The sequence below is a fragment of the Pseudophryne corroboree genome, chromosome 2 (genome assembly GCF_028390025.1).
Source record: "Pseudophryne corroboree isolate aPseCor3 chromosome 2, aPseCor3.hap2, whole genome shotgun sequence".
In the NCBI taxonomy this organism is placed as follows: Eukaryota; Metazoa; Chordata; class Amphibia; order Anura; family Myobatrachidae; genus Pseudophryne; species Pseudophryne corroboree.
The window spans coordinates 375,439,812-375,464,811 of record NC_086445.1 but is presented as its reverse complement, the minus strand read 5'-3'; the positions used below and the strand labels follow the sequence as shown (position 1 = coordinate 375,464,811).

General features: G+C 45.7%; 1 protein-coding gene across 3 annotated transcripts in view; it reads left to right on the top strand.

The window, feature by feature from the left end:
- Nucleotides 1-25,000, top strand: part of TEX30 (testis expressed 30) — a 59,263-nt gene that overhangs the window by 11,764 nt on the left and 22,499 nt on the right. For all 3 annotated transcript variants that reach the window (XM_063953202.1, XM_063953203.1, XM_063953204.1), the window contains exons 2-3: nucleotides 15,646-15,882; nucleotides 16,755-16,806. In XM_063953202.1, coding sequence (XP_063809272.1) covers nucleotides 15,646-15,882; nucleotides 16,755-16,806 — 289 coding nt within the window. The remainder of the gene's footprint in view (nucleotides 1-15,645; nucleotides 15,883-16,754; nucleotides 16,807-25,000) is intronic.

Here is a 25,000-nt window from a genome sequence, read left to right as displayed (position 1 = left end):
GGGTTTATGAAGGACAGATCCTGTCAAACCAACTTACTTGGCTTTTATGAAACAGTAAGCGCAAACCTAGATCAGGGTAAAGAGGTTGATGTAATCTTTTTAGATTTTGCCAAAGCGTTCGACACTGTACCACACATGGGACTTATCTACAAGCTACAAGAATCAGGGCTAGGAAGCACAATATGCACTTGGGTCAAAAACTGGTTAGATAATAGGGAGCAGCGCGTTGTGGTTAATGGATCTTTTTCAACTTGGACTGAAGTGCTAAGTGGTGTGCCGCAAGGCTCAGTATTAGGACCGCTATTGTTCAATATTTTCATTAACGACCTAACAGAAGGTCTAGAGAGCATGGTGTCAATTTTTGCAGATGATACCAAGTTGTGTAAAGTTATAAATGCGGAGGGGGATGCTGAGTCGCTTCAGAATGACTTAGTTAAATTAGAAGCTTGGGCAGCGAAATGGAGAATGCGCTTCAATACAGACAAGTGTAAGGTAATGCACTGTGATAACAAGAACAAAAATAACACCTACCTACTAAATGGGGTAAAATTAGGGGATTCTGTACTGGAAAAGGACTTAGGTGTCCTCATAGATAGCAAACTAAGCAGTAGTACCCAAAGTAGGACTGCAGCAAAGAAGGCTAATAAGATATTAGCATGCATAAAACGGGGAATTGATGCTAGGGACGAGAGTATTATACTCCCGTTATATAAATCACTTGTGAGGCCACACCTTGATTACTGTGTACAATTCTGGGCACCTTACTACAAAAAGGATATCCTGGAGCTAGAAAAGGTTCAAAGGCGGGCGAACAAACTAATTAAGGGTATGGAGACGCTGGAATACGAGGAAAGGCTTGCAAGACTAGGCATGTTTACACTGGAAAAGAGGAGATTAAGAGGGGACATGATCAACATTACAAATATATAAGGGGACAATATACAGATCTTGCGCAGGACCTGTTTTTGGTTAGATCAACACAGAGAACTCGTGGACACTCGCTCAGGTTAGAGGAGAGGAGATCCTGCACAATACGGCGTAAAGGCTTTTTTTACGGTAAGGACAATACGAGTTTGGAATTCCCTGCCTGAGGGAGTTGTAATGGCTGACTCAGTCAACACCTTTAAGAATGGGTTAGATAAATTCCTAATGGATAAGGATATCCAGGGTTACAGGGCATAGTCACGCACTATGGTTATAAAAAAGAGGGGATAATCGGAACGGCAGTCAGCAACTTCAGTCAAAATTTTATACAAAATAATCGTGCATAGGAGAACACAAATAGGTTGAACCCGATGGACAATTGTCTTTTTTCAACCTTAGATACTATGTTACTATGTTACTTGTAAGGTGGGTTCTTCCTGGGCGGCTGCCCGGGGTGTCTCGGCTTTACAGCTTTGCAGAGTGGCTACTTGGTTTGTGTCGAACACGTTTGCAAAGTTCTACAAGTTCAATACTTTGGCCGCTGAGGACCTGAAGTTTGGTCAATCAGTTCTGCAAGAGCCTCAGCGCTCTCCCTCCCGTTCTGGGAGCTTTGGTACATCCCCATGGTACTAATGTGTACCCCAGCATCCTCTAGGATGTAAGAGAAAATAGGATTTTAATTACCTACTTGTAAATCCTTTTCTCGTAATCCGTAGAGGATGCTCGGCGGTTGCCCAGTGCTTCGCTTTCCTGCAGTGGTTACTTAGTTCAGCACTGCTTAGTTCTTGGGTTAGTACTGTTTTGTTACTTGGTTAAGTAATATTGTTCAGCCGTTGCTGATGTTTCAAGCTTTACTGATAGGTAATTAAAATCCTATTTACTAATGCGTGGCATTATGTGTATAAGTGCTCTACTGTGTGGCGTAACGCATAGAAAGAGCACTATTGTGTGGTCTAATATGAACAAAGAGCAATATGGTGTGGTGTAATGCAAATAAGGTCAATTCAGTGTGATGTAATGTGAAAAGGGGCACTACTGTCAGGAGTAACGTACATAAGGTAAAGTGGTACTACCGTGTGCTGTAACATGAATAAGGGATGATATAATGTGAATAAAGTTGCATTACTGTGTGACATAATTTGAATTGGGAGTACTTTTGTGTGGCCATGCCCCTTCCCAGCAAGAATATGCCCCTTTTGTGTGCACTGTTCCTATTTAAAATACAGGAGTAAGAGCACCAAAATGAGAACTGCTATGGGTGAGGAGTAATGGTGCTGGGTCAGAGGTGGAAATAGCAGCGGTGCTAGGGGGCACCAGCCAAAATCTTGCCTAGGGTATCATATTGGTTAGGGCCGGCTCTGGGTGAAATGGTAACTATCGCATCAAAAGTATTACAGGTACACCACCGATTTTCCGGCATCCTCGGTTCCAGTGCCGTGCCGGATTATCGATTTTGCCGGATTAACGGTGGAAACTAATTTTGCACCTTCAGAACATTTCTAAAGTAATAAATAGTAAAAATATATGCTACAGTATAATATTAATTAATGAATAAACACAGTAGTGTATGCAAAACTGTTTATAAGCAAAACAGGTATTAGGCTCAGGCTGTGTGTTCCGCCCATGTGCGGTACATGCTGTGACCTTGGACGCCATAACAGCCCCACTGATGCTTGCTGTGTCACCTGCAGTGTCCGTGGAAGCTGTACCCACTGACACTTGCGCGTATTGCGTGTTACGCCCATGCGCAGAAAATGTTCCGGATTAAAGGATGTCCCTAACCCCGACAAATCAAAATTGTCCGGATTAAAAGAGGTTCCGGATCATCGGTTGCCGGAAAATCGGTGGTGTACCTGTAGTTGGAAAAAGCATTATACAGGTTGAGTATCCCATATCCAAATATTCCGAAATAAGGAATATTCCGAAATACAGACTTTTTTGAGTGAGAGTGAGATAGTGAAACCTTTGTTTCTCTGACGTCCTAGTGGATGCTGGGAACTCCGTAAGGACCATGGGGAATAGCGGATCCGCAGGAGACTGGGCACAAAAAGAAAGCTTTAGGACTACCTGGTGTGCACTGGCTCCTCCTCCTATGACCCTCCTCCAAGCCTCAGTTAGATTTTTGTGCCCGACCGAGCAGGGTGCAATCTAGGGGGCTCTCCTGAGCTTCTTAGATAAAAGTTAGTTTTAGGTTTTTTATTTTCAGTGAGACCTGCTGGCAACAGGCTCACTGCATCGAGGGACTAAGGGGAGAAGAAGCGAACCTGCCTGCTTGCAGCCAGCTTGGGCTTCTTAGGCTACTGGACACCATTAGCTCCAGAGGGATCGAACACAGGCCCAGCCTCGGAGTCCGGTCCCAGAGCCGCGCCGCCGGCCCCCTTACAGAGCCAGAAGCAAGAAGAGGTCCGGAAAATCGGCGGCAGAAGACATCAGTCTTTATCAAGGTAGCGCACAGCACTGCAGCTGTGCGCCATTGCTCCTCATGCACACCTCACACTGCGGTCACTGATGGGTGCAGGGCGCTGGGGGGGGGGCGCCCTGAGCAGCAATATTAACACCTTGGCTGGCAAAAATATATCACATATAACCCCCAGGGCTATATGGATGTACATTAACCCCTGCCAGAATCCATAAAAATGCGGGAGAAAAGTCAGCGAAAAAGGGGCGGAGCTATCTCCTTCAGCACACTGGCGCCATTTTTCCCTCACAGCTCCGTTGGAGGGAAGCTCCCTGGCTCTCCCCTGCAGTTAATACACTACAGAAAGGGTTAAAAAGAGAGGGGGGGGGGCACAATTTAGGCGCAGTATACATATATATATGCAGCTATAAGGGAAAACACTTTTTATAGGTGCTATCCCTGTGATATATAGCGCCCTGGTGTGTGCTGGCATACTCTCCCTCTGTCTCCCCAAAGGGCTTTGTGGGGTCCTGTCCTCTATCAGAGCATTCCCTGTGTGTGTGCGGTGTGTCGGTACGGCTGTGTCGACAGGTATGTGGAGGATAATGAGGTGGAGGCGGAGCGAATGCCTGTAAATATATTGTCACCCCCTGCGGGGTCGACACTGGTGTGGTTGAACTTATGGAAGGATTACGTGAAAGTGTCAACTCCTTACATAAAAGGTCGACGACACAGAACAGCCGGCTACTCAGCTTGTGCCTGTTCCAGCGTCTCAAATGTGATGGGGGGCTCTAAAATCGCCCGCTACCTCAGATAACAGACACAGATGTCGACACGGATACTGACTCCAATGTCGACGTCAATGAGACTGGTGTACCCTCCAAATAGGTCCACCCGTTACAGGATTGAGGCAATGAAAAATGTATTACACATTTATGATTATACCCCAGGTACCACATAAAAGGGTATTGTGTTTGGTGAGAGAAAACTATTAGTAGTTTCTCTAACGTCCTAAGTGGATGCTGGGGACTCCGTTAGGACCATGGGGAATAGCGGCTCCGCAGGAGACTGGGCACATCTAAAGAAAGCTTTAGGACTATCTGGTGTGCACTGGCTCCTCCCCCTATGACCCTCCTCCAAGCCTCAGTTAGATCTTTGTGCCCGAACGAGAAAGGTGCACACTAGGGGCTCTCCTGAGCTTCTTAGTGAAAGTTTTAGTTTAGGTTTTTTATTTTCAGTGAGACCTGCTGGCAACAGGCTCACTGCATCGAGGGACTAAGGGGAGAAGAAGCGAACTCACCTGCGTGCAGAGTGGATTGGGCTTCTTAGGCTACTGGACGTTAGCTCCAGAGGGACGATCACAGGCCCAGCCATGAATGGGTCCCAGAGCCGCGCCGCCGGCCCCCTTACAGAGCCAGAAGACAGAAGAGGTCCGGAAAATCGGCGGCAGAAGACATCCTGTCTTCACCAAGGTAGCGCACAGCACTGCAGCTGTGCGCCATTGCTCCTCAGCACACTTCACACTTCGGTCACTGAGGGTGCAGGGCGCTAGGGGGGGGGGCCCTGAGCAGCAATAAAAACACCTTGGCTGGCGAAAATACATCACATATAGCCCCCAGGGCTATATGGATGAATTTTAACCCCTGCCAGAATCCATAAAAAAGCAGGAGAAAAGTCCACGAAAAAGGGGCGGAGCCTATCTCCTCAGCACACTGGCGCCATTTTCCCTCACAGCTCCTTTGGAGGGAAGCTCCCCTGGCTCTCCCCTGCAGTCACTACACTACAGAAAGGGTTAAAAAAGAGAGGGGGGCACTAATTAGGCGCAGTATTAACAATACAGCAGCTATAAGGGGAAAAACACTTATATAAGGTTATCCCTGTATATATATATAGCGCTTCGGTGTGTGCTGGCAAACTCTCCCTCTGTCTCCCCAAAGGGCTAGTGGGGTCCTGTCCTCTATCAAAGCATTCCCTGTGTGTGTGCTGTATGTCGGTACGTTTGTGTCGACATGTATGAGGAGAAAAATGATGTGGAGACGGAGCAGATTGCCTGTAATAGTGATGTCACCCCCTAGGGGGTCGACACCTGAGTGGATGAACTGTTGGAAGGAATTACGTGACAGTGTCAGCTCTGTATAAAAGACAGTGGTTGACATGAGACAGCCGGCTACTCAGCTTGTGCCTGTCCAGACGTCTCATAGGCCGTCAGGGGCTCTAAAGCGCCCGTTACCTCAGATGGCAGATATAGACACCGACACGGATACTGACTCCAGTGTCGACGGTGAAGAGACAAATGTGACTTCCAGTAGGGCCACTCGTTACATGATTGAGGCAATGAAAAATGTTTTACACATTTCTGAAACACCCCCTAGGGTGGATAAAGCGCTCACACGCTTGTAAGGGCTCTACCCTCTCCTGAGATGGCCGCCCTTAAGGATCCTGCTGATAGAAAGCAGGAGGGTATCCTAAAATGTATTTACACACATACTGGTGTTATACTGCGACCAGCAATCGCCTCAGCCTGGATGTGCAGTGCTGGGTTGGCGTGGTCGGATTCCCTGACTGAAAATATTGATACCCTTGATAGGGACAGTATATTTTTGCCTATAGAGCATTTAAAAGATGCATTTCTATATATGCGTGATGCACAGCGGAATATTTGCCGACTGGCATCAAGTCTAAGTGCGTTGTCCATTTCTACCAGTAGAGGGTTATGGACACGTCAGTGGTCAGGTGATGCGTATTCCAAACGGCATTTGGAAGTATTGCCTTAATAAGGGGAGGAGTTATTTGGGGTCGGTCTTTCAGACCTGGTGGCCACGGCAACAGCTGGGAAATCCACGTTTGTACCCCAGGTCGCCTCTCAACATGAGAAGACGCCGTATTATCAGGCGCTGTCTTTTCGTGGACAAGCGGGCAAAATGTTCCTCATTTCTGCCCCGTGACAGAGGGAGAGGAAAAAGGCTGCAGAAATCAGCCAGTTCCCAGGAACAGAAACCCTCTCCCGCCTCTGCCAAGCCCTCAGTATGACGCTGGGGCTTTACAAGCAGAATCAGGCACGGTGGGTGGCCCGTCTCAATGAATTTCAGCGCGCAGTGGGCTCACTCGCAAGTAGACCCCTGGATCCTTCAGGTGATATCTCAGGGGTACAAATTAGAATTCGAGACGTCTCCCCCTCGCCGTTTTTCTTAAAGTCGGCTTTACCGATGTCTCCTTCTGACAGGGAGACAGTTTTGGAAGCCATTCACAAGCTGTATTCCCAGCAGGTGATAATCAAGGTACCCCTCCTGCAACAGGGAACGGGGTATTATTCCACACTGTTGTGGTACCGAAGCCGGACGGCTCGGTGAGACCGATTCTAAATCTAAAATCTTTGAACACTTACATACAGAGGTTCAAATTCAAGATTGAGTCACTCAGAGCAGTGATTGCGAACCTGGAAGAAGGGGACTACATGATGTCTCGGGACATCAAGGATGCTTACCTTCATGTCAAAATTTACCCTTCTCACCAAGGGTACCTCAGGTTTATGGTACAGAACTGTCACTATCAGTTCAGACGCTGCCGTATGGATGGTCCACGGCACCCCGGGTCTTTACCAAGGTAATGGCCGAAATGATGATATTCCTTCGAAGGAAGGGAATTTTAGTTATCCCTTACTTGGACGATTCCCTGATAAGGGTAAGATCCAGGGAACAGTTGGAGGTCGGTGTAGCACTATCTCAGGTAGTGTTGCGGCAGCACGATTGGATTCTCAATATTCCAAAATCGCAGCTGGTTCCGACGACTTGTCTTCTGTTCCTAGGGATGATCCTGGACACAGTCCAGAAAAAGGTGTTTCTCCCGGAGGGGAAAGCCAGGGAGTTATCCGAGCTAGTCAGGAACCTCCTAAAACCGAGCCAAGTCTCAGTGCATCAATGCACAAGGGTTCTGGGTAAAATGGTGGCTTCCTACGAAGCAATCCCATTCGGCAGATTCCACGCAAGAACTTTCCAGTGGGACCTGCTGGACAAATGGTCCGGGTCGCATCTTCAGATGCATCAGCGGATAACCCTGTCACCAAGGACAAGGGTGTCCCTCCTGTGGTGGTTGCAGAGTGCTCATCTTCTAGAGGGCCGCAGATTCGGCATTCAGGACTGGGTCCTGGTGACCACGGATGCCAGCCTGCGAGGCTGGGGAGCAGTCACACAGGGAAGGAATATCCAGGGCTTATGGTCAAGCCTGGAGACATCACTTCACATAAATATCCTGAAGCTAAGGGCCATTTACAATGCTCTAAGCTTAGCAAGACCTCTGCTTCAAGGTCAGCCGGTGTTGATCCATTCGGACAACATCACGGCAGTCACCCACGTAAACAGACAGGGTGGCACAAGAAGCAGGAGGGCAATGGCAGAAGCTGCAAGGATTCTTCGCTGGGCGGAAAATCATGTGATAGCACTGTCAGCAGTATTCATTCCGGGAGTGGACAACTGGGAAGCAGACTTCCTCAGCACGACCTCCACCCGGGAGAGTGGGGACTTCACCCAGAAGTCTTCCACATGATTATAAACCGTTGGGAAAAACTCGACAGGTATTGCGCCAGGTCAAGGGACCCTCAGGCAATAGCTGTAGACGCTCTGGTAACACCATGGGTGTACCAGTCAGTGTATGTGTTCCCTCCTTTGCCTCTCATACCCAAGGTACTGAGATTGATAAGATGGAGAGGAGTAAGCACTATATTCGTGGCTCCGGATTGGCCAAGAAGGACTTGGTAACCGGAACTTCAAGAGATGCTCACGGAGGATCCGTGGCCTCTACCTCTAAGAAGGGACCTGCTCCAACAAGGACCCTGTCTGTTCCAAGACTTACCGCGGCTGCGTTTGACGGCATGGCGGTTGAACGCCGGATCCTGAAGGAAAAAAGGCATTCCGGATGAAGTCATCCCTATCCTGATCAAAGCCAGGAAGGATGTAACCGCAAAACATTATCACCGCATTTGGCGAAAATATGTTGCGTGGTGCGAGGCCAGTAAGGCCCGACGGAGGAAATTCAACTGGGTCGATTCCTACATTTCCTGCAAACAGGAGTGTCTATGGGCCTGAAATTGGGGTCCATTAAGGTTCAAATTTCGGCCCTGTCAATTTTCTTCCAAAAAGAACTAGCTTCAGTCCCTGAAGTTCAGACGTTTGTAAAAGGGGTACTGCATATACAGCCTCCTTTTGTGCCTCCAGTGGCACTTTGGGATATCAATGTAGTTTTTTGGGTTCCAAAAGTCACATTGGTTTGAACCACTTAAATCTGTGGAGTTAAAATATCTCACATGGAAAGTGGTCATGCTGTTGGCCCTGGCCTGGGCCAGGCGCGTGTCAGAATTGGCGGCTTTATCCTGTAAAAGCCCTTATCTGATTTTCCATTCGGACAGGGCGGAATTGAGGACTCGTCCTCAGTTTCTCCCTAAGGTGGTTTCAGCGTTTCACCCGAACCAACCTATTGTGGTGCCTGCGGCTACTAGGGACTTGGAGGACTCCAAGTTGCTAGACGTTGTCAGGGCCCTGAAAATATATGTTTCCAGGACGGCTGGAGTCAGAAAATCTGACTCGCTGTTTATCCTGTATGCACCCAACAAGCTGGGTGCTCCTGCTTCTAAGCAGACTATTGCTCGTTGGATTTGTAGTACAATTCAGCTTGCACATTCTGTGGCAGGCCTGCCACAGCCAAAAATCTGTAAATGCCCACTCCACAAGGAAGGTGGGCTCATCTTGGGCGGCTGCCCGAGGGGTCTCGGCTTTACAACTTTGCCGAGCAGCTACTTGGTCAGGAGCAAATACGTTTGTAAAATTCTACAAAATTGATACCCTGGCTGAGGAGGACCTGGAGTTCTCTCAATTGGTGCTGCAGAGTCATCCGCACTCTCCCGCCCGTTTGGGAGCTTTGGTATAATCCCCATGGTCCTTACGGAGTCCCCAGCATCCACTTAGGACGTTAGAGAAAATAAGAATTTACTTACCGATAATTCTATTTCTCGTAGTCCGTAGTGGATGCTGGGCGCCCATCCCAAGTGCGGATTGTCTGCAATACTGGTACATAGTTATTGTTACCAAAAAAAAAAAAAAAAAAAAATCGGGTTATTGCTGTAGTGAGCCATCTTTTCTAGAGGCTCCTCTGTTATCATGCTGTTAACTGGGTTCAGATCACAAGTTGTACGGTGTGATTGGTGTGGCTGGTATGAGTCTTACCCGGGATTCAAAATCCTTCCTTATTGTGTACGCTCGTCCGGGCACAGTATCCTAACTGAGGCTTGGAGGAGGGTCATAGGGGGAGGAGCCAGTGCACACCAGATAGTCCTAAAGCTTTCTTTAGATGTGCCCAGTCTCCTGCGGAGCCGCTATTCCCCATGGTCCTTACGGAGTCCCCAGCATCCACTACGGACTACGAGAAATAGAATTATCGGTAAGTAAATTCTTATTTTTTCCTGCATCTGAGAAATTAAATGAGGTGTGTGAGGAAGAGTGGTCTTCCCCCGGTAAGAAATTGATAATTTCTAAAACGGTTATTGGCAGCGTACCCTTTCCCGCCAGAGGATAGGTCACGTGGGGAAACACCCCATAGGGTAGATACAGCGCTTACACGCTTATCAGAAAAGGTGGCACTACCGTCTCCGGATACGGCCGCCCTGAAGGGACCTGCTGATAGAAAGCAGTAGGTTACCCTATAAGATACAGTCACACACTAGGGCATTATATTGCGACCAGCCGTTGCTTCGGCATGGATGTGCAGTGCTCCCGCTGCGTGGTCAGATTCCCTGTCGGAAAATAACTATGGATAGGGACAATATTTTGCTGAAAATAGAGCATATAAAAGACGTGGTCTTATACATGCGTGATGCACAGAGGGATATTTGCCGGCTGGCATCAAAAATAAGCGCTAGGTCCATTGCCGCCAGACGGGGGTTATGGACTTGGCAATGGTCAGGCGATGCCGACTCGAATCGGCACATGGAAGTTGCCCTATAAGGGGGTAAAACTGTTTGGGGATGGTTTTTCAGACCTCGTTTCCACAGCTACTGTTGGGAAATCGATTTTTTTGCCACAGGCTACCCCACAACAAAAGAAAGCACCGTATCATCAAGTACAGTCCTTTCGGCCCCAGAAAAGCAAGAGGGCTAGAGGCTCATCCTTTCTGCCGAGAGGCAAAGGTAGAGGAAAAAGCTGCAACACACAGCTAGTTCCCAAGAGCAGAAGTCCTCCCTGCGTCCGGTAGGTCCACAGCATGGTGCGGGGGCTGCTCAGGCGGACCCGGGTACGGTGGGGGCCCGTCTCAGAAATTTCAGCGGACAGTGGGCTCTCTCACATGGATCCCTGGGTCCTTCAAGTAGTATCTCAGGGGTACAGGCTGGAGTTCGAGACGTTCTTCCCCCCGCCGTTTCCTAAAATCTGCCTTACCGGCACCTCCCTCTGCCAGGGAGACGGTGTTGGTGGATATTCAACACTATAATCACAACAAGTGATTGTCAAGGTGCCCCTCCTTCAGCAAGGAAGGGGTTACTATTCCACAGTGGTTGTGGTACCGAAACGTTTCGGTGAGACCCATCTTGAAATTAAAATACTTGAACTTTTATATCAGAAGATTCAAGTTCAAGATGGAATCGCTCAGGGCGGATATTACGAGCCTGGACGAGGGGGATTACAGGGTCTCCCTGGACATCAAGGATGCGTACCTGCATGTCCCCATTTACCCTCCTCACCAGGAGTACCTCAGATATGTGGTACAGGACTGTCACTATCAGTTCCAGACGTGGCCGGTGGAGTTGTCCACGGCACCGAAGGTCTTTACCTAGGTAATGGCAGAAGTGATGATACTCCTTCGCAAGAAGGAAGTTTTTATTATCCCGTACTTGGACGATCTCCTGATAAAGGCGAGGTCCAAAGAACAGTTGGTAGTGGGGGTAGCACTCTCTCGGGAAGTGCTACAACAGCACGACTGGATTCTCAATATTCCAAAGTCACAGCTGGTCCCGACGACACGTCTTCTGTTCCTGGGAATGTTTCTGAACGCAGACCAGGAAAGAGTGTTTCTTCCAGTGGAAAAAGCCGAGGAGTTGTCATCTCTAGTCAGAGACATCCTAAAACCAGGACAGGTGTCGGTACATCAATGCACACGAGTCCTGGGAAAAATGGTAGCTTCGTACGAAGCATAATTCCATTCGGAAGACTCCACGCAAGGACGTTCCAGTGGGACCTGTGGGACTAATGGTCCGGGTCCCATCTACAGATACAACAGCGGATAACCCTGTCAGCAAGAAACAGGGTGTCGCTGCTGTGGTGGCTGCAGAGGGCTCATCTACTAGAGGGCCGCAGATTCGGAATACAGGACTGGGTCCTGGTGACCACGGATGCCAGCCTTCGGGGCTGGGGTGCAGTCACACAGGGAAGAAATTTCCAAGGAGATTTCGCTTCACATAAATATTCTGCAGCGAAGGGCCATTTACAATGCCCTAAGCCAAGCAAGGCCCCTGCTTCAGAACCAGCCGGTACTGATCCAATCAGACGACATCACGGCGGTCGCCCATGTAAACAGACAGGGCGGCACAAGAAGCAGGATGGCGATGGCAGAAGCCACAAGGATTCTCCGATGGGCGACCTACACCCAGGAGAATGGGGACTTCATTCAGAAGTTTTCCAAATGCGGGTAAACCGTTGGGAATGACCACGGGTGGACATGATGGCGTCCCGCCTCAACAAGAAGTTGAAAAGATATTGCGCCAGGTCAAGGGACCCTCAGGCGATCGCTGGGGACGCTCTAGTGACACCGTGGGTGTACCAGTCGGTTTATGTGTCTCCTCCTCTACCTCTCATACCCAAGGTACTGAGAATAATAAGAAGGCGAGGAGTGAAAACCATACTCGGGGTTCCGGATTGGCCATGAAGAGCTTGGTACCCGGAACTTCAAGAGATGCTGGCAGAGGACCCTTGGCCTCTGCCGCTTAGACAAGACCTGCTGCAGCAGGGACCCTGTCTGTTCCAAGACTTACCGCGGCTGCGTTTGACGGCATGGCAGTAGAACACCGGATCCTAAAGGAAAAGGGTATTCCGAAGGAAGTCATCCCTACCCTGATCATAGCCAGGAAGGATGTCACCGCAAGACATTATCGCCGCGTTTGGCGAAAATTTGTTGCTTGGTGGGAGGCCATGAAGGCCCCGACAGAGGAATTTCAACTATGTCGATTCCTGCACTTCCTGCAAGCAGGGGTGACGTTTGGGCCTCAAATTGGGGTCCATCAAGGTCCAGATTTCGGCTCTGTCGATTTTCTTCCAAAAAGAACTGGCTTCACTGCCTGAAGTTCAGACTTTGGTTAAAGGAGTACTACATATTCAGCCTCCTTTTGTGCCTCCTGTGGCACTTTTTGGATCTCAACGTGGTGTTGGATTTCCTAAAGTCGCATTGGTTGAGCCACTTAAAACCATGGAGCTAAAGTATCTTGCGTGGAAAGTGGTCATGCTGTTGGCCTTGGCCTTGGCCAGGCGTGTGTCAGAATTGGCGGCTTTGTCATGTAAAAGCCCTTTTCTGATTTTATATATGGATAGGGCAGAGTTGAGGACTCGTCCTCAGTTTCTCCCAAAGGTGGTCTCAGGTTTTCACTTGAACCAACCTATTGTGGTGCCTGCGGCTACTAGGGACTTGGAGGATTCCAAGTTGCTGGACGTAGTCAGGGCCCTGAAAATTTTATTTTTCCAGGACGGCTGGAGTCAGGAAAACTGACTCGCTGTTTATCCTGATGGCACCCAACAAGCTGGGTGCTCCTGCTTCTAAGCAGTCTATTGCGCGCTGGATTTGTAGCACTATTCAGCTGGCGCATTCTGCGGTAGGATGACCGCAGCCTAAATCAATAAAAGCCCATTCCACAAGGAAGGTGGGCTCATCTTGGGCGGCTGCCCGAGGGGTCTCGGCTTTACAACTTTGCCGAGCAGCTACTTGGTCAGGGGCAAACACGTTTGCAAAATTCTATGAATTTGATACCCTGGCTGAGGAGGACCTGGAGTTCTCATTCGGTGCTGCAGAGTCATCCGCACTCTCCCGCCCGTTTGGGAGCTTTGGTATAATCCCCATGGTCCTTACGGAGTTCCCAGCATCCACTAGGACGTCAGAGAAAATAAGAATTTACTTACCGATAATTCTATTTCTCGTAGTCCGTAGTGGATGCTGGGCGCCCATCCCAAGTGCGGATTGTCTGCAATACTTGTACATAGTTATTGTTAACTAATCGGGTTCTTGTTGTGAGCCATCTATTCAGAGGCTCCTCTGTTATCATGCTGTTAACTGGGTTTCATATCACAAGTTGTACGGTGTGATTGGTGTGGCTGGTATGAGTCTTACCCGGGATTCAAAATCCTTCCTTATTGTGTACGCTCGTCCGGGCACAGTATCCTAACTGAGGCTTGGAGGAGGGTCATAGGGGGAGGAGCCAGTGCACACCAGGTAGTCCTAAAGCTTTCTTTTTGTGCCCAGTCTCCTGCGGAGCCGCTATTCCCCATGGTCCTTACGGAGTTCCCAGCATCCACTACGGACTACGAGAAATAGAATTATCGGTAAGTAAATTCTTATTTTTTGATGGCTTAATGTACACAAACTTTGTTTAATACACAAAGTTATTAATAATATTGTATTAAATGACCTTCAGGCTGTGTATATAAGGTGTATATGAAACATAAATGAATTGTGTGAATGAAGACACAAACTTTGTTTAATGCACAAAGTTATAAAAAATATTGGCTAAAATTACCTTCAGGCTGTGTGTATAAGGTGTATATGAAACATAAATGTATTCTGTGCTTAGATTTAGTTCCCATCACCATGATATCTCATTATGGTATGCAATTATTCCAAAATACGGAAAAATCCGATATCCAAAATACCTCTGGCCCCAAGCATTTTGGATAAGGGATTCTCAACCTGTAATAGTTCACGTATACTGTATGTGCAAAAACCATGTTTGCACAATAGTCTCTCAGCCGTTCTCTATGTTAAAAAACTAATTTTCTGTTTTTTAACATCAAATGTCCATTGCTTCTACACCATTCAGTGACAGCTGCCATTGGAAAGCCGCCATCGATTGGTAAAAAAATTACCCCAGTACTATCACAACATAAACATTGATGATGTTAAACCTTATGAATGCAATGTCCATCTCTACTAGCTGATTTTAATTCTCAGCCATATAGTGCTGCGTACAAAAATCTACAAGATCTGGCTACTTGGGGAATGAGATGAGGTGCTGGAGGTTTCCATGTCACTGCCACGGCAACCCGTCCACCTTGCGGCTAATTGATTTGATCCCATACTGTAGGGTACAGTTTGTACAGGGTGGGATCCGGTCTGAAGATCGACACTGTCCAGGTCAACAAGGTCGACAGTCACTAGGTCGAGAGGGGTGGAAGGTTGACAGGGTTTCTAGGTCAACATTTGCTAGGTCGACAGGTCAAAAGGTCGACATGAATTTTTCAATTTTATTTTTTTTAACTTTTTCATACTTAACGATCCATGTGGACTACGATTGGAACGGTAATCTGTGCCGAGCAAAGCGAGGCACCTTGCCTGAAGCATGGCGAGCGAACACGGTGCACTAATTGGGGTTCCCAGTCACTCTACGAAGAAAACGACACAAACCCCCCCAAAAAAAACCTCATATCAACCTTTTGACCTCTCGACCTAACACATGACGACCTAGTAACCCTGTCGACCTTCCATCCCTGTCGACCTAGTGACTGTCGACCTATAGTGGTCGACCTAAACATTGTCGAACTAGATACCGTCGATTTGATGATCCACACCCGTACAGGGTTCTGTACAGGTGTTTTTTGGTAAATCAAATGAATACATTATGAAGCACACTTGAAGCGAACATACTTTAGAAGTGGATTTAACGGGCATTTTCAATTAACAAAGGCTATTAAATTAAATAGCCTTTTCCCCGCACCCAAAAAAATCAGGGATTACCACACATGGAAATTTATTGCTTTTAGTGTATTTTTCTTGCAGACTTTTCAGCTTCAGGAGCTGCATGGAAAAGTATACACCCCTTGGGGATTAATGCGTGGGAATTGAATCGGCTCCGCGGCTAATTTAATATGCCCCATTGACTAGCATTCTGGCGTAACATTCTGGTATGAATCTCAGAGGTGATGGACGTGTGAGGGGAAAACCAGCCCACTGTAATTTCACTAATTGCATCTGCCCCTTATGGTGAGGTTGGTGCTATAGGGGAAGGTGGTATAAAGATGTGAGACCTTTTTGACTCTGTATTTTCTTTTTCAAAGAAGTAGCAGTTTCTGTTTTTGCCTTTCTAGGAAAATATTAAAATTCCCTTTGGGGTGAAATACCTGGATGCTGTGGTTTCTGTCCCCATCACTTGGACTGGAGTTCTATATGGAGTTGTTCTGACGCATGGCGCTGGGGGTGACATGAACTTTTCCCACTTAGTGTCTTTGACCAAGTTCTTGGTGCCTCATGGATTGCTATGCCTCAGATTTACCTGCAAAGGTCTTAATTTAGTATACAGGACCAAAGCTTACAAAGCTGTATTGGTAGGTAAAATATTCCTTGTCATTATTAGTTAAACTATTAGGACTCTTATATTTGATTGTGTAATTTAATAGAGTTAAAACAACATTGTGTACATTTATGGATTAAATAGATAACAAATGCTGGTTGAATATCTGGGTTATCACAATACTAGCACCACATTCTTGTTTAGCCTAGTATGATGTATATACGTAGATCATTTGGGGTTTTATGTATTCATAACAATCCTAGTCACAGTGGGAATTCACAGAAATCTCCTGCAAAAGGCTAAACAGCACTGCAGACCGCAGTCATTATCAGTGGAGATTATGGTCTGACACTTATATATCAAACTCCAAAAAGCGAGAATTCCGGAGTACCCAGGGAAATCCCACGCAAGCATGGAGCAAATATACAAACTCCACACAGGGCAATGGTGGGAATCTCGCAGATACTTAGGAGTCTTTCAAAAAAATTAAAAGCACTGATTCATGCAACCGCTGTCCCAAAAAAATAAATTTTAGTACACAGAGGGGATACTTTACTTAAAATTGAAAAGTCAAGCACATTACGGACTGATGCATATTGCAGTACTGCCCAGATTATTAAACATAGGCCCCTAAATAAGGAACAAAGTGGTAAGCAATATTGCTATATGTACAGTATGTTCATGTTAAGCATATGACGTCACAAAATAGACATGTCTATTCAGGGAAGCTGCTTGCTACAGATCAGGCACTGAAGCCTCCTACAGTACATGCATGTTAAACATAGGGAATTCCTTTAAATAGTAAAGATTAGTGCTGAAACAGGTCGTAGATAATACACAACCTTTTATTTATGGTATACATTGTTATAGTATTACATTCTCCATTTACTTTTATACCCATTTTAGACCTATTTGAAGTCTTCTGAAGAATATAAACTTGGTGGTGTCTTTGTTGGAGGTGACTATTACTTTTACTGTAAATTAGGAACCATACATGTTTTAATACTATAATTAGATAAACATTTTATTGATTGGTTCTGTGCAGCGGAGTAACAAGGCAGCAGCACTGTATGGAGCATCCTGAGGACTCTCCAATCGGCTGTACAGACTGCAATGTCAGCACTGCCGCTAGCCAGGAGCATGAGTTTGGGGCAGCGACATTCTATACACAGGACTCTGTCGGCAGCATCACTCACACACTCCTAGTTATGGCCCTGGCTCTGTCTGCTACAAAGATAATTAGGCTATTTATATAGTCTTCTTTTGTAGTGGGAAAAAGGAGAGGAATAGACCAGTACAAACAGGGCTGGCCGTTGAATTTACGTGCGATATGCAGCGGCGCCAAACCATAAGGGCGCTGTCATGGTCTGCTGCACCTGCGACAATGCCCACTGCAACTGCCACTGACTGACCAGTCGCTTGCGCCTGCTGTAGCCAGCTCGTCTGCTGCCCCCCAACAACCAAGCGTGTGTAAGGTCCTGCGAAAGCACTCATCCTGAGCTCAGTATGCGCCAGATAACCGTAGGTGGCCAAGGCAGGGGAACTGTGCAGTCCAATTGCAGCAACTCCACTCATGCCATTGCGGAGCCTCCAGTTTCCTCTCTCCTCCTTTCAGTGGCAGTGCCAAAGGTGAGTCACCCTGCAATTCAAGTCGGAGACTGCGAGTGTGTATGGGTGGGCTGTAATTATGTGTCTGTTTAGGGGAGGGGACAACCTGCAGTCCGGGTGGATTTATGTGGGGAGAGACTGCCTGTAGTCCACATGTGGGGAAGGACGAGGTCTGCAGTCTTTGTGTGTCTTTGTGTGTGTGTGTGAAGGGCTGTCAGTGTACAATCCAAGTGTCGTTTACGGTCCGTTGGGTGGTGGTCCATTCTGAACACAGGTCTGAACGACCGGGACGCTATGTGTCTTCCGGCCGCCTGGACTGCCAGGTACTTAGCAAAAGGGATGCCGGACACAGGCAGTGTTTCTGGTTGTTGGGCAACCCTGTTGAAGTAGCTCACAGCCTGGATTAGTTGGACATGCAGCAGTGCAGCTGCATGCCATTGGGGACTAACTGCTCTCCCTTCACTGCCTGCTTGCTGATTGGTCAGTTACCCTTTGTATACCTTTTCTGGCCATTCCCTCTGTGCTTGTTATAGTTTATGCCCTGCTGTGTGAACCACTGGCCCTGTGGTTACTCTGCCGGACTCCTCGCCTGTTAGTGTCCTGTATCCTGCCCTGCTTGCTTCTACCTAAGGCTTAGTGTGGCACCCTCCGCCTGCCTACTCCATTGCTCCAGCTAGTAGCCTGCATACCACCTGTATTGAGTAACACCTACCCTGACGGCAGTTTTATCCAGCTCTTGCCTCACACCCCATACTATTGTGTGCCTCAATCACAGTCATTCTTCAGGGCTATCCGGGGTCTTCAGACTATTGGGTGAGCTCCTACTGCTGGAGGTATTAAGTCTTAGGGGCCCCTAAGTACCGGTGTGCGCAACCAGCACTAAGGGAACAGCGGGGGAGTTGCTATTGGTGGAATACTTTCATGAGGGCTATAGGGGTCTCACCCCAATAGTTCTGGAGATCCCCACAACATCAAGCAAGTCCAAGTGTCCTCACGAATATCTAGTTCAAGTTGTCTCTCGTATATCAAGTCTAAGAACCACAATTCTAAGCAAGCCCAAGCGTGATGTCTAAGGGAGCTTATCTATGGTATATCTTCCAGGATTTGACCACAATTCACTTAAAAAGATTCCGATTTATTTATATTAAAATATAAAACAATCACAGTGAATGACAAATGGCTGACATAAAATGCAGACATCAGATATGGAAACCGTATATTGCGGACAATTCGTTAATCCAATATTGTTTTCTTAGTTAGTACATATCCGATGTTCTCATATCCGAACCAAAACCCAACGCGTTTTGTCCTTCTGGACTTCATTAGGGGCTCATTATCAAAAAGGTCGGAAGAACATAAAAGAATGGATGACCAGTCAATGATTGTATAAATCTCACAAATAATCCAGTAAAAACAAGCTTGCAATAACAGATGTAATAAAAAATGTGCTGCATTCACAGCTAGATTTGTATTGAATGTGCCGACTCGGTAAGGCAAACAACAACACAATGCTGAATTCGCTACAAGCCACAATTTTGTTTATGTAAACAATGCTCAGCAGGAAGAGACTGCTGACTAGGAGAAGCCACTCTTCCTGCTGAGCATTGTCAGCAATATACGGTTTCCATATCTGATGTCTGCATATTATGTCAGCCATTTGTCATTCACTGTGATTGTTTTATATTTTAATATAAATAAATCAGAATCTTTTTAAGTGAATTGTGGTCAAATCCTGGAAGATATACCATAGATAAGCTCCCTTAGACATCACCCTTTTTTTTGCATTTGTACCTTTGTACTCCATCTAACCGGGAGTACGTCTTGAGGTTGAGCTCCATACATAGCGCTATTTTTAGGTTATATATATATATATATATATATATATATACACAATGCAGTTTACCCGGCACTCCACCTGTAATGAAGCTGGTTCTGGTGCCCTCATAAGAAGAGTATAGACAGGCAAAGATGCGGCACTCACGAACACTTTTGAAATAAGTCACAGACCCGGTTCAGGTATAGTCAACGTTTCAATCCTATTTATGGATTTTCGTCAGGAACAAGCATAGTACATGTACAACAAAACTCACCTTATATCCCCATTCACCAATGACCCCCAGGTGGACAGCTGCTCGCTCCGGCGCGGGAGTCCGCAAGCACTGTCGCCGAGTAGTGACGTCATCGCGTATCCGCGCGACGCACGTCCAATGCTGCCATGGCAACCTGGCGGCTGTAAACAAAAGAGGAACGATAGTAACCGCTGCCCCACTGTTATCTGTCAGCAAAGTGCTGTAGAGATCAACGTTGCCATGACAGCATGTACAAATACATCATATACATTGAACAACTTTAGATGGAACTAAACAAATAGTACATCCCACTGCAACACAGAGTAATCACTATATCCAAATCTTGGTTCTGTGTAGCAATGCTTAATTCAACACCATGGATACATAGTTACCATGCAGATCGATCGTTGCCATGGTAACGCAACACAACTCAATTGTAATTGAGAAAAAACATGAAAAAATAATAAAAAAGTAATAAAATAATAAAAATTCAGAAATATAAAGGAAAACAAATACATGATCAGTGTAAAGCAACGCTAACTACACAACCAACAGGTTAATGTAATAGTGTCGCATACATCAGCCTAAAAAATAGACAAACATGCAGATTCAGGCAAATGTAGAAAAAGTGATGGCATCATTCAAACCCTTAGGACTAATCACATCTAGGCGAAAAATCCATTCAGCCTCCCGTTTGAGTAACATTGCATTGCGATCGCCCCCCCTGCGTAGCGGGGGGATATGGTCGATCATTCTGTATCTAAGGCTATTTAAGGGGTGCTTGGCTAACAGGAAGTGTCGTGCTACTGGTTGCTCACTAGAGCCATTATTAATGGCCAAACGGATGGCAGAGCGATGTGCCCCCATCCTTTCTTTAAATTTTCTCTGGGTTTTCCCAATATAGGAAAAACCGCAGGGGCACAGTAGTTGGTAAACAACATGAGAACTTTCACAAGTCAGATGAAAATTAATCTTGTATTTTGTACCCAAATGAGGGTGACAGAAGGTGTCACCTGCAATGAGAAAGCTACAGGTGGTGCAAGGACACTTAAAGCATCCATTCTGTTTTTTAGCCAAAAAATTCCTACTGTCATTGCTTCTATGCATTGATATATCTGTTTTGACCAATAGATCTCTCAAATTTTTAGGTCGTGAATAACACGTCATTAATGTAGTATTGGCCAGTCCTATATCTGGGTCTGATGTTATGATTGGCCACAATTTTTTGGATGCATGAGTGGTCTTAGATGATTGGGTATTAAATTTATTAACCCAATGTAATCTATTGGAGTTTTGTTTAGGTATCTGTTTTAGTAATAATTTTTGTCTATCCAGAGACATTGCTTTATTTTTAGCTAGCAATAAAGATTTTAAATGATACCCCCGATGAAGAAATTTACCAATAAGCCAATCAATCTGGTCAGATGCTTGGGAAATGTCACTATTAATTCTAATGATGCGTACCATTTGAGAAAAGGGGAGCCCCATTTTTAAATTCAGTGGATGACAACTCTGAAAGTGAAGGAGTGAGTTCCTATCTGTCTCTTTGGAAAATAATGTGGTAGCAATGTTACCCCCTTGTAAAATAATTTTTACATCCAGAAACTTGATGTTAGATTGGCTCATCTCAAAAGTTAATTTAACCGGTGAAGTAGAGGCATTATGAGCCTCCAGTAATGATTTTAGCTCAGTATCTGAACCTACCCAGATGAGTAACAGATCATCAATAAATCTGGTATATAGCAAGATTTTTTCAGCCACAGCAGGATTATCAAAGAATAATGATTTTTCTACATCAAACATGTATGTGTTAGCATAACTGGGGGCCACGGAAGATCCCATGGCACACCCAGTTATTTGAAGGAAAAACTTATTGTCAAACATAAAGAAATTGCGCTTTAACACTAATTCCAGCATTTGCAACAAACAATCTACATGGATCTCAGGGTACACATTATGTTGCAGAAGTAAGCCCCTCACTGCAGCGATCCCTTCCACATGGGGGATGACTGTGTAGAGGCTGGAAACATCAGCCGTAACAAGCCAAGCCCCAGGTGGAATAGACCCCACAGCTTCCAATTTATTCAGCAGAGAGGTGGTGTCCAATAAGAAATTACAATGCTGCTGAACTAACGGTTGAAGAACAGAGTCCAGAAATATAGACGTGGGCTGGAACAAGGAACCCCTGGCCGACACAATAGGGCGACCAGGTGGAGGAGTCAGACCTTTATGGATCTTCGGCAAGGTGTAGAGTAGCGGAGTAATGGGAAATTTTGGCAATAAGATATCAAAGATCCGATCATCAATCAATTTGATATCTCTGGCATGTATTAACACCTCACGAAGCTCCGTCATAAAGGCGGTTGTAGGATTATTAATAAGGGGTTGATAAACTTGACTGTCCTCCAATTGGCGGTAGATTTCCAACTTATAATCATATAGGTCCTGCAGGACCACGCCACCCCCTTTATCCGCCGGACGAATCACCAATTGATGGTTAGAAGAAAGAGATTTAATGGCATCCCGTTCTAGTTTGGTGAGATTCAGATGTGGTAGACTCTGTTCATTGTTATTATATGACATAACATCTTGATCAAGTAGCCTGATGAATGTTTTAATGGATGCATTATTGGATGGTGGATCGAAATTAGAGCCTTTTTGTAAGCGTTTAAGTTGTGGTGGTATAGGGTTTTGTATAGATGTTATAGGAGGAGCCTCCTTCTTATGAAAAAATTCTTTGACTTTTAGTTGTTTCTGAAGGCAAAATTTCTCCATTTGCCAATCAAATGCATTAAAGCCAGTAGATGGAATAAAGGAAAGTCCTTTGGAAAGAAGGCTTGTTTCACTGGGACTTAGATCGTGCGATGAGAGATTAAAAACTATTTCTTCTTGAGTTGCACAGGTGGTTTGGTGCCAGGGTTTTTGTCTCCTGTTCTGGCCCCCTCGCCTATTGAATCGTCTGGTTCTCTTCTTCCCCGGTTCCTGGTTGCTGCCGCTAAAGGGATGAATTCCTTATTTCTTCTGCGGTATGATTTGGGTTTATCAGCTTCACTCGCCGTGCTGTTACCTCCCTCTTGTGAGGATTCTGTATCTAAATTGCCTTTAGGGTACCGATTTCTGCGGAGAAAGGGTCTACGTTCCGTATTCTGCTGGCCCCTCGAGTTGTTCCCTGTTAACCATCTGTACACCTGATGGTGTTCATAATCAAGGGTAACTTTAGATAATTTCTCACGTTTGTATTTCAGCACATCTCTTTTATATATGGCAAGTTGATTACCCAATTTGTTCAACCAGTCATTATCCGGGTCGGTTTGCAGACAAGGCAAATGTTTAGACTCAAAGGTCACAATTTTGCTCTGGATATTAGAGTGTTCTTTCTTGGATTGTTCCACAACTAATAGCATAAGGTCGAATGAACATTTATTTAAAATATTGATCCATTTCTTGCAGAAACTAGGATCAAAACGACCTATTGTGGGGCAATTCCGAACCCTAAATCCCCTTGGGATCTGCTTAGCACGGAAATAGTCACTCAATGATACTGCATGGAGATGAAAATCAATCTCCTTCTTTTTTAAGGTTAATAAATCCCGATAAATAATCTCATTAGGTAAACCCTCAGTTTGATCCACCATGTGTTCTTGATGTAAAATGCATTCTGTTTCAGTTTCAGAATAGCTAAAAGTGTCATGCAGTGGAACTAGCAGCGGGTTAAAATGTTCCTCATTAATATCAGCTGATTCTGCCATATTGATCACAAATTGCAGTCTAATCCACCAACCACAAATATAATACACAATCCGTGCAAATAGTGCAGATAAAAATAAAGTGCAGTGTGACTCACACACCTATCTCCTTTCAAGAAAGTCAATAGTCAAAAGCAAATGTTCCAAAGATACAAGTAAACGATATGGCGAGGGTGCCCTGATTCGTTTGTGTGATACAACACACACAAACCAATATTCACAATGCAGTTTACCCGGCACTCCACCTGTAATGAAGCTGGTTCTGGTGCCCTCATAAGAAGAGTATAGACAGGCAAAGATGCGGCACTCACGAACACTTTTGAAATAAGTCACAGACCCGGTTCAGGTATAGTCAACGTTTCAATCCTATTTATGGATTTTCGTCAGGAACAAGCATAGTACATGTACAACAAAACTCACCTTATATCCCCATTCACCAATGACCCCCAGGTGGACAGCTGCTCGCTCCGGCGCGGGAGTCCGCAAGCACTGTCGCCGAGTAGTAGATGGAACTAAACAAATAGTACATCCCACTGCAACACAGAGTAATCACTACTATTTGTTTAGTTCCATCTAAAGTTGTTCAATGTATATGATGTATTTGTACATGCTGTCATGGCAACGTTGATCTCTACAGCACTTTGCTGACAGATAACAGTGGGGCAGCGGTTACTATCGTTCCTCTTTTGTTTACAGCCGCCAGGTTGCCATGGCAGCATTGGACGTGCGTCGCGCGGATACGCAATGACGTCACTACTCGGCGACAGTGCTTGCGGACTCCCGCGCCGGAGCGAGCAGCTGTCCACCTGGGGGTCATTGGTGAATGGGGATATAAGGTGAGTTTTGTTGTACATGTACTATGCTTGTTCCTGACGAAAATCCATAAATAGGATTGAAACGTTGACTATACCTGAACCGGGTCTGTGACTTATTTCAAAAGTGTTCGTGAGTGCCGCATCTTTGCCTGTCTATACTCTTCTTATGAGGGCACCAGAACCAGCTTCATTACAGGTGGAGTGCCGGGTAAACTGCATTGTGAATATTGGTTTGTGTGTGTTGTATCACACAAACGAATCAGGGCACCCTCGCCATATCGTTTACTTGTATCTTTGGAACATTTGCTTTTGACTATTGACTTTCTTGAAAGGAGATAGGTGTGTGAGTCACACTGCACTTTATTTTTATCTGCACTATTTGCACGGATTGTGTATTATATTTGTGGTTGGTGGATTAGACTGCAATTTGTGATCAATATGGCAGAATCAGCTGATATTAATGAGGAACATTTTAACCCGCTGCTAGTTCCACTGCATGACACTTTTAGCTATTCTGAAACTGAAACAGAATGCATTTTACATCAAGAACACATGGTGGATCAAACTGAGGGTTTACCTAATGAGATTATTTATCGGGATTTATTAACCTTAAAAAAGAAGGAGATTGATTTTCATCTCCATGCAGTATCATTGAGTGACTATTTCCGTGCTAAGCAGATCCCAAGGGGATTTAGGGTTCGGAATTGCCCCACAATAGGTCGTTTTGATCCTAGTTTCTGCAAGAAATGGATCAATATTTTAAATAAATGTTCATTCGACCTTATGCTATTAGTTGTGGAACAATCCAAGAAAGAACACTCTAATATCCAGAGCAAAATTGTGACCTTTGAGTCTAAACATTTGCCTTGTCTGCAAACCGACCCGGATAATGACTGGTTGAACAAATTGGGTAA